Source organism: Malania oleifera, chromosome 2, assembly GCF_029873635.1.
Source record: "Malania oleifera isolate guangnan ecotype guangnan chromosome 2, ASM2987363v1, whole genome shotgun sequence".
Lineage (NCBI taxonomy): Eukaryota > Viridiplantae > Streptophyta > Magnoliopsida > Santalales > Ximeniaceae > Malania > Malania oleifera.
This window is the reverse complement of record NC_080418.1, coordinates 150,832,987-150,842,383: the sequence shown is the minus strand read 5'-3', so window position 1 is coordinate 150,842,383 and position 9,397 is coordinate 150,832,987. Positions and strand designations below refer to the sequence as shown.

General features: G+C 37.0%; 1 protein-coding gene across 1 annotated transcript; it reads right to left on the bottom strand.

Annotated features, from left to right (window-relative positions):
* Nucleotides 1-2,211: 2,211 nt before the first annotated feature.
* LOC131147735 (YTH domain-containing protein ECT2-like) lies at nt 2,212-7,639 on the bottom strand. Its single transcript, XM_058097276.1, has 9 exons — nt 7,295-7,639; nt 6,494-6,570; nt 5,956-6,115; nt 5,696-5,769; nt 4,923-5,519; nt 3,966-4,559; nt 3,665-3,877; nt 3,421-3,567; nt 2,212-3,111 (listed from the first exon to the last, which is right to left on the bottom strand). The coding sequence occupies exons 1-9, from the start codon at nt 7,320-7,322 to the stop codon at nt 2,866-2,868; spliced, it is 2,136 nt and encodes a 711-aa protein (XP_057953259.1). The 5' UTR covers nt 7,323-7,639; the 3' UTR covers nt 2,212-2,865.
* Between the last annotated feature and the right edge of the window lie 1,758 nt (nt 7,640-9,397).

The following is a 9,397-nucleotide window of genomic DNA, read 5'->3' as shown; positions in this document are numbered from 1 at the left end:
CTATCCAAAATACTCGCACAACCATCAATAATTAATTTTCTTGAAACAACTCAATAACCACCTTAAAACACTCTTGTAGTTAATGTCAAAATACTAACTTCCCCTAAGATTTAAAAATTTAACAAAAGCTCCATGACATTTTTTTAACAAATCTCAGATTTGGTACATAAAACTTTTTAAAATTTCAAGAGAAATCTGTATTTTTCGTCAAATCTTAAGAGAGGTCAACTTTTTTTATTCCATAATTAACTAGAACTACTCATTTAATCAAATGTATATCATCTTTTAACTTTACACGTACAAAATTCCTAAAACTTTAGGAAAGGAATGTGCTTTTTCGTCAAGTCTCAAGCGATGTCAATGTCTATTACTCTATAATTAACTATGATTATTCTTTCAATCAAATTTATATACCTTTTAATTCCTTGTAATTTTCTCATAAAATAGAATCAATGGCCACTTTGACCTCTAAAACACAGAAATGCTATAAACTTAAATTTTAAATTTAAAATCCGATCTTGTGTTTATTAGCCAAAGTTCTAGCACAAGAATGTTGAAGTATATACCTTAGTCGGTACAAACTTTTTTTTTTTTTTTTTTGAGGATTTGTTGTGATGATGAAAAATATTTCTACATATATATATATATATATATATATCAAAATCGATCAATAATATCAGAATCTAATAAATCGAACCAAGCCGGCTTACTAAATAATTCAAAAATTAAAAAAAAATTATAAGAATCAATTTTTTATATAATAAATAATTAATTTATTACAAAGCTCCACACAACTCAAAAGGAAACAATTTAAAATTTTATCATTCATTCATAATCTAATTTAATCCAAGACATAGGTAAACATAGAGATGCATGTTTTGTTAGGAAACATCTTAAATCAGTCAAATTAAAATTTTATCATTCATTCACAGTCCAATATAATCCAAGGGATACAACAATTTCGTTCCACTTTATATTATAACTTACATATTAACATTTTATTGACGATCAAAATCATAAAAATATGAATATTGCATGTCTAAAAAATTTAAATAAACACTCGAGTATCCCCTCCATGCGTTCTAGTCGGGTATTACCAACCCAACGAAATGAGCGTTACATAGCGACCTCTAAACAAAAAAAATAAGAGTAAAAGAAAGACTATATAAAATAAGATTAAATGAAAACATTGAGTTGTCACCTTTATTAATTTTAGGAAAATACAAAGGGGAAAATCCTAAAGTCTACAACACAAGGGCTTAAAAGTAGACTTTTGCATGAAAAGGATGGTTAACCAACCATTCTTAAGAAGACTGGCATCTCTATCCCCACTATATACATCTATGAGCCTTAGAAAAAATTCCCTTCAGTAAAACATCATTATGTAAAGAGCCCCAAATGTTAGACATGTTATAAAAGATGCATGAATGTTGAGACAAAAATTTACGTTATTCGACTATACCTACTCTACGAATGAATGGGATCAAAAACTTCACTACCACAGGAAAAATATATGATATGGAACCAACCATATACAAGATATATCTATCCTCTTTCTATATATTCTACCTTTTTTAAGCATGCAAGTAAATATACAAGCGTACAATGTATATATAAGCATGGAAAGATATGTTTCAAATCTAAGAGTTAGGGTGTCTTTTTATAGGACAATATGAATAAGGTGACATTTATTGAGGTGAAAAAACAAAAACGATGAAAGATGAGGTAATGAAAGAGGTGACAGTTCACCTTTTTCATGAAAGAGGTGACAGTCACCTTTTTCAAAACCCATTTTTCATAACAAGAAACTCTTACATTCTGTTATTTGGAGAATTAAGGATGAGGAAACTTGAGTTGTGAAGAAGAGGATGAAGTGTTTCGATTGATTACAATGACTAAATTCAAAAACAATGTAAGATATAGCTATGAATTTTAAAACCATAGGAGACATAATTAGATTTAGTTTTTTATTGGTATCTAAAATAATCTTTTCAAATGTAAAACTTTCGTTAGGGCAATTCGTCGGACAAGCTTAACCACCAGAGTCGTAATAAAAATAAGAGGATATTTTAAGCTTCCTTGGCTAGGTACAGCAGCCGATCAGATGCTTATGATAAAAACTCCCTAAGAAAAGCAATTCATAAACAATACTCTGTACTTAATAACTCTTATAAGCCGGGGAGAGAGAGAGAGAGAGAGAGGCTAGGAAAATTTGTTCAACATGATAACAATAATATTTAAATTATAAAAAACCACAATAAAATAAATAAAAATAAAATAAAGAAAATGGAAAGCTTCTCCAACTATAATGAAGTACATTCCCAACCTTGCTTCTAGCTCTCTTTGAAAATACAGAGGCAAAGCTGCTCCCCAACAGAGTATATCTAGATTCACAAGACAGGAAAATACCAAACGAGATTTTTTATAAGGAAGAAAACAAACGAAAAAAAAAAAAAAAAAAAAGATACCACAATGATGATATAAAAGACCACAAATGAGACATGACGAGAAAGAGAGACCCCCCCCTAATACCCCAAAAAACCCCTAGGCAATAACAAAACCTGTTAGAAGCTAACTATTACAGAGACAGATCCATCAGAACCAATGGGAGGTGATGCCCAGAATCAGAACCACCAGCAGCTACAGCAGCAGCCTTGTCTTTCCACCACTTGTCCTCTTTCATCTTTAATCCTTTATTCACCACTGATGCAGTAACACCTCCACCTAAGGCTGCCCGGGACATAAAAAGAGTTGGCCAGCATTTGCTTGTTTTTGTACTAATCTAGACCACCACTGAACCTACTAGCCAAACCCCCACCAAGAAACTCTCAGAAAACCACGGGTGGCCCTCGTCCGCAGAAGCACCTAGCATCCATTTACAACCCCATTAGTCACAGTTCTCTTCTCCGACACCACAGGTTTAGCACCCTTTGGGGCATCTCCTGTTTTTGCAACAGATCCATTTTCGGAGAGCTTAAGATCCCCATTTGTCTGCGCAGCTGTAGCAGGTTCCTTGATCAAGTCTGAAGCAACCTCTGATGACTTGGGCGATCTCAGTTCCCCAGTTTTCCCTTCTTTGCTTTTCTCATCAACTGGCTTCCCTTCCCATACCTGTATTGTTAAGATTAGGTCAATAAATAAATTTTAGCCTACTGCACATGGGAGAAAAATGATTTCCAAGACCATATTAGTGACCAGACAGTTGGCCAAACCACAAACCAGCACAAGTCAGCCACGCAGAGGACTTATGCAGGGAAAAAACATAGACAGACAACACCAGACACCGTCATATGGTGCCTCTGCAACCCTCATACAAAGGAACTGTAGTGTTGGAATTGTTAATACAAAAAAAATTGAAAAACCAACTGCACTCTAGATGTGGGTTATTAGGTAAAACAAAATGAAAATAATATGCCTTACCTGTTTGGTGAACTGCTGCTGCTTAGCCTTCTTCTCTTGAATTGTCTTCTGCCGAGCCTCATAGAACCCAAAATCATCAAGGATGCAGGTTTTGCAAGAGTGATCCTTGAATATTTTGATCATTTGGAGCCCTTGCTCAAGCTTGACCTAAACAAAAAACCATAAACCCAGGAATATTAGTTTCCTCCAGGAATAAAGAACCAGATGATGATGTGTACAGATGATGAATAATGTGTACAGTTACCTCTTGGGTGTCCCTACTGTTAGTGACAGGTTTGTTCTCATTGTTCTCAAGGGTTATGTGCTTCAACAAACTATTGGGCACATCCTTAACAATGTGCCACTTAACGGGAAAACAGCCATTCCACTTGTCCTGTTGCCAGTACTCCAAATTTTTCTGAAAATCAACAGGGCCCACCATCTCCGCAACACCCACAAATTGCCCACTAGTATTGACCTAGAGAAACAAATTGAATATTATTGAAAAGAAGGTTGTGAAGTAAACGCTAAAACAAGTCAAGCTAGCTATAGATAGAGATGCATACCGAGAAGAAAAGGAACACAGGGCAGCCTCCAGACTTCTCCTGAGCTTCATGGTATGCAGCATCAAGCTTTTTGTTGCCATTTGGTGTGCTGGCCCACACATTATACTTGATACTCTTATGCACGTCATCCTCACTGTATGATTTAATAATGAAGAACTTAGCATCAGTATATTTCTCAGGGAAATCTGCTTGGTTATATTGTTCACGATCCGGAGTTGCACTCAGCTTATCCTTTTCCTCATCATTAGTTACGTTCAATGAACCATTCTGCCCCTTGACTGCTAATGTGACAGCCGCAAACCCCTTTTGATTCTTAGCACTCTTTGCTCTAGGCCCCCTGTTCAGCTCATTTAAACCATCCATGTTCTCATTACCATAACCAAAGAAACCATTACCACGCCCCCTAGGTTTGTATTTGTTATCTGCATTCAACCAGCCACGGCCATTTGTTCGTGAATCATAACCATTAGATCCAAATCCGAAACCAGATCTAACAGCATTCCCATACTGAGCATACATCTTGTTTGGATACATCCTATTTATATATCCATGTGTTGCACCCATGCCAGGCATCGGTCTTGGATGGTGCAAACCCTACAGATGATAACAAAAGATCTTGGTAAGACAACCCCAAAGCCACAACATAATCTAAACAACCTCAAAGCCAGAACATGGTCTAAGTAAATTCAAATTAGGAAAGAAGTTTTGAAACCAATCAAGGTTGATTGTTTAAAAAATAAAATGACAGTAATCTAGGAGAGGTAGAGAGGTTTGTTTAACACCGGACTTGATAGTCAGAACTCAGTAAGACAGGAAGAACCCAATCAACTAAGTTGAGCATTAGTCCCGGACACATGATCATTCAACTCTCACCAGACAACTCGGGAGGGAGGCATTTTCTTTAACCTGGAGCAGTTTGTGGAAAAAAGAATTGATTGAAAAACAAATCATACATACCATGAGATGAGAGTGAGGGCGAAGATTCTGGTTCCTTGATGACGGAATATTATTGCCATTTGAGATTGAAGAATTAATTGCCGAGCTGGTAACAGGTCTAGGCTGCCCATCAGAAAATATTGGGCCATCTAGCCATGGAATGGGAGACCGCAATCCATCAAAAGCAAACCTAGGATCTTGATAGCCAGAAGCAGGAATAGGACCTGGCAGGGCACCCCTTCCATGAGAACCATTTGTACTAAATGATGGATTTGGATGTGCTGGTTTTACAGTTGCTGAGCCATTATTCACCTTCAAAGCCCCACCATTTGCAACACCATTAGAATTCCCATTAGCTGTTTCCACAGACAATGGCACTTGCTCAGCAGCTGCTGAAGTGGTAACCTCCACTTTTGAGTGACCAGTTGGGTTGTATGGCCCACTTGATGGATTCAGAGGCTGGAAATAAGGAGTAGGGTACTGATAGTGCTGAGGTCCATATAACTGACCATCATGCCCGAGAGTTGGAACAGGGGAACCTGCGGGAGAGTATGGAGCATACGGTCCATACCCATAACCATGGTGATACATAAGCGACCCGTTATCCCCATAAACTCCCTGGGAAAAAACCAGCAACGCATGCATGCATGCCAGCCCAACATTAGATTTTGAAAGTTAAAAAATATGGATGAATAAATAAGTAAAATTGATTCATGGCATCCACATGGAAGGACATCATGGGTCAAATTGCATGCTAATCACAAATTCATTAATGGGAGAGCACAAGCACTCACAGGTGGCATCTCAACTCCCTCTGGGTTTACATATCTGGAATAATCGTCCCATTCATTAGCAGCCCCCTCATAGCCTGAGATAGAAAAGAAGATAATAAGTCATAATAAACACACACACACACACACACACTTTTTCAACTTATTCATCTATGAACAAACACAGCAATGTTTACATTCTCAAATAAAGATAAATATGGTAAACCACTACAAAGAACTTAATATGTTATAGGAAAAAAGCAAATTCAAGCATATTAATTTACCTCCATAATAATAGGCAGTAGAAGTATAAGCATTAGGGAGATAGCACATGGATGGATCCATGAAATCCTGTAGTAAAGGGGTCATAGATCGTTCATACGGCTGGATCTGACCATTTGCCGCATCACCTGACTCAACAGTCCCATATTGATTGGTAGAAGGCTGCCCATAAAAGAAGTGAAAATTTAGATATTCTTAACCAAGGGATCTTTATAATCTAGAGATTAGTACAACACTTTGTTTGGTTAGAGAAAAGAGAAGAGCCCAAGGAAAAACTAACAAACTAACTTCTCTCCATTCTGTCTGGTTAGATGGGAAAAGTCAACAAGTCACTTGATCCTTCAGTCTTTCAGACTGATTTATCTCCATTCCTCACCAAACCTCTTGAATTTGGGAGAGCAAAAAAATAGAATTTTTAACCAAAGAGAAAAGAGAGATTAAACTTTTTCATCCTCTTCTCTCCCCTTCTCAGCAAACAAAAGATATAATAAGATTCAATCTTCAGAAAAATAATAATGATTTCAAAAAACTTCCGATTACCTTCTTAGCAGGCTCTGTAAGTTCCAGACTCTTGGTTTGAGAATCTAGTGACAATTTCTGCAACAAATCTGCAGCTTCTATAGGGGCAAAAGTGAAGGAACCAATTTTTCTAGATGCATAGACCAATATTATCGAACACCAAACGCTACAGTTAATAAATATTCAAACAGGGCATCTAACCAACAAAACTGTTCACGCAAACCAGCTCCCATCCGTAGCCGAATAGCAACCAAAAGAAAAAAAACATGTGCAAATTCTGTACACCCAGATCTATGAAAAAATTAGAGGCACGTCTCAAACAGCAAATTTTTAAGCATATATTCAAACCGTCCATAAAATCGCTCTTTTGACCAGCGTTATCGGTTCAATCAAAATAACAAAAAAAAAAAAAAAACATAAATCCTGTACACGCGCAAAGAATCAGCAAACAAATAGCAAACATAATAGCACAAGTAAAACTTTTAAATAGATAAAACCGCGGCGACAAAGAAATAATAACTAATAAATAAATACTCGAACAACAAATCTATCAAACACTAGGAATCATGTGTTAAGAGCACCAGAAAGCATGCAAAAATATCAGCATAGAGAAACCTTAGAATTCAACACACAACCCTAAACAAGTAAACGACAGAGCAAGTCAGTCGTAGCCCCGATCTACAGGAAAAAAGAAGAAGAAAACACACCAATCGAACAACGAAGAGCACGGAAAACATGCCAGAGAAAAGCAGATCGGCGAAGAAAGATTAGACCTAGATATAAATCAGATTAGACAGAGTTGATAGAAGCAGTGAAGGATACGATCGGCAGCTGGAGCGACGGTAGCCATGAGCAGATCTTCACGAGGAGGGAGGGAGGCGATGCAAAACCTAATAAATCCGCACCACAGGGGTTTCGGAAGAGGAGGAAGCGCGGGGAGAGAGAGAAACCCTAGGGGAGAGAGAGCGAGAAGTGGAGAGGACAACCGGGGGGTCTCAGCCGCCAAGGTCTGGGGGAGAGTCGAAGGGGTTTGGGTTTTTGGAAAAGAGAGGGTTTTGTTGATGGAAAAGTGGTGATTCAAATAGCACCACGGCTCTCTCTCTCTCTCTCTCTCTCTCCCTCCTCCCACACTCACACGGCCCACCCTAATTGCTAAATGACGAAAATGTCCCCGTCTCTCTCCCCCCGCCCCTATCATATCCCTTGACCTTCTCGCTCTTGGGCCGGCCCTCTTCCCCATCATGGGCCTTTTCCTTCAATATCTAATGTGTGGTTTACACATTTGGGCCTCAGTAATTACAATAATGGGTTGAATCAATTTGTGTTAATCATGATTGCTTGTGACCTACTCGACATCTACTCGTTCTCTAACTCAATCCGATTCAATTCTACTCGAGTTTGAATCTAATTTGAGCGAGTCAAGTATTTTAACGAGTCAAGTTCGAACTCAATAATAGTACTCAAGTAAAGCTTCAAGTAAAATCGAACTTTTTAATTTTCTTATTTTTTGTAATATATATGTCATATAATATCTATTTAATATTATATGTATATTACATAACAACAACAACAACAACAACAAAACCAAGCCTTAGTCCTACTAAGTGGGGTCGGCTATATGAATCTTTTTTCGCCAATTTATGCGATCATGGACCATTTCTTTTGATAGATTCAAAGACATTAAATCCTTACTCACTATCTCCTCCCAAGTTATTTTAGGTCTACTCCTACCCCTTCTACTGCCCCCCACAGTAACTAAGTCACTCTTCCTCACAGGTGCACTATAAGGCCTACGATGCAAGTGTTCATACCATCTGAGTCGTCCTTCCCTTATCTTATCTTCTATAGGAGCTACACCTAACTTACCACGAATATGTTCATTCCTTAATTTATCTTTTAATGTTATACCACTCATCCATCTAAGCATCCTCATCTCGGCAACTTTTACTTTTTGGATATTATATTTCTTCGTCGCCCAACATTCTGATCCATATAGCATAGCTGGTCTTATAGATGTCCTATAAAACTTCCCTTTCAATTTTAAGGGTATTCTACGATCACATATAATACTTGAAGAACTTCTCCATTTTACCCAACCTGCTTTAACTCTATGCATTACATCATCTTCAATTTCTCATTCAGCTTGCATAATAAATCCAAGGTATCGAAATCTACAAGTACTATTTATTTCTTCATCATCAAGTTTAACTTTGTCTCCAATATTCCTCCTATCATTACTAAAATTACATTTCATATATTCTGTTTTATTTCTACTTATCTTAAAGCCTCTGGATTCCAAAGCTTCTCTCCATAATTCTAACTCAGCCTCTACTCCATCCCTAGTTTCATCAATTAATACAATATCATCTGCAAACAACATATACCATGGAACCTTCTTTTGAATACTCTTAGTCAATTGGTCCATCACTAAAGCAAAAAGATAAGGACTCAAAGCAGATCCTTGATGTACACCTATGGTAATTGGAAATTCTCTAGTTTCTCCATCTATAGTCTTTACACTAGTCATTACTCCATCGTACATATCCTTAATGACATCGGTATACCTACAACATACACCCTTTTTTTCTAAAACCCACCATAAAACTTTCCTAAGTATCCTATCATATGCTTTCTCAAGGTCAATAAATATCATATGCAAGTCCCTCTTCTTTTCCCTAAACTTTTCCATTAATTTTCTTAAAAGATAAATAGCTTCTGTGGTAGATCTCCCAGGCATAAAACCAAATTGATTTTCTGAGATCTTCGTTTCTAACCTTAATCTTTGTTCAACTACTCTTTCCCATAGTTTCATCGTATGACTCATAAGTTTAATTCCACGATAGTTATTACAATTTTGAATATCTCCTTTATTTTTGTATATAGGTATTAAAGTGCTTTTCCTCAATTCATCTGGCATTTTCTTAG

Coding starts and splice junctions, on each gene's coding strand:
- LOC131147735 (XM_058097276.1), bottom strand. CDS start 7,322: ATGGCTACCGTCGCTCCAGCTGCCGATC. Junction 6,116..6,493: donor TTACAGAGCCTGCTAAGAAG/GTAATCGGAAGT, acceptor TTTTATGGGCAG/CCTTCTACCAATCAATATGG. Junction 5,520..5,695: donor AGGGAGTTGAGATGCCACCT/GTGAGTGCTTGT, acceptor GTTTTTTCCCAG/GGAGTTTATGGGGATAACGG.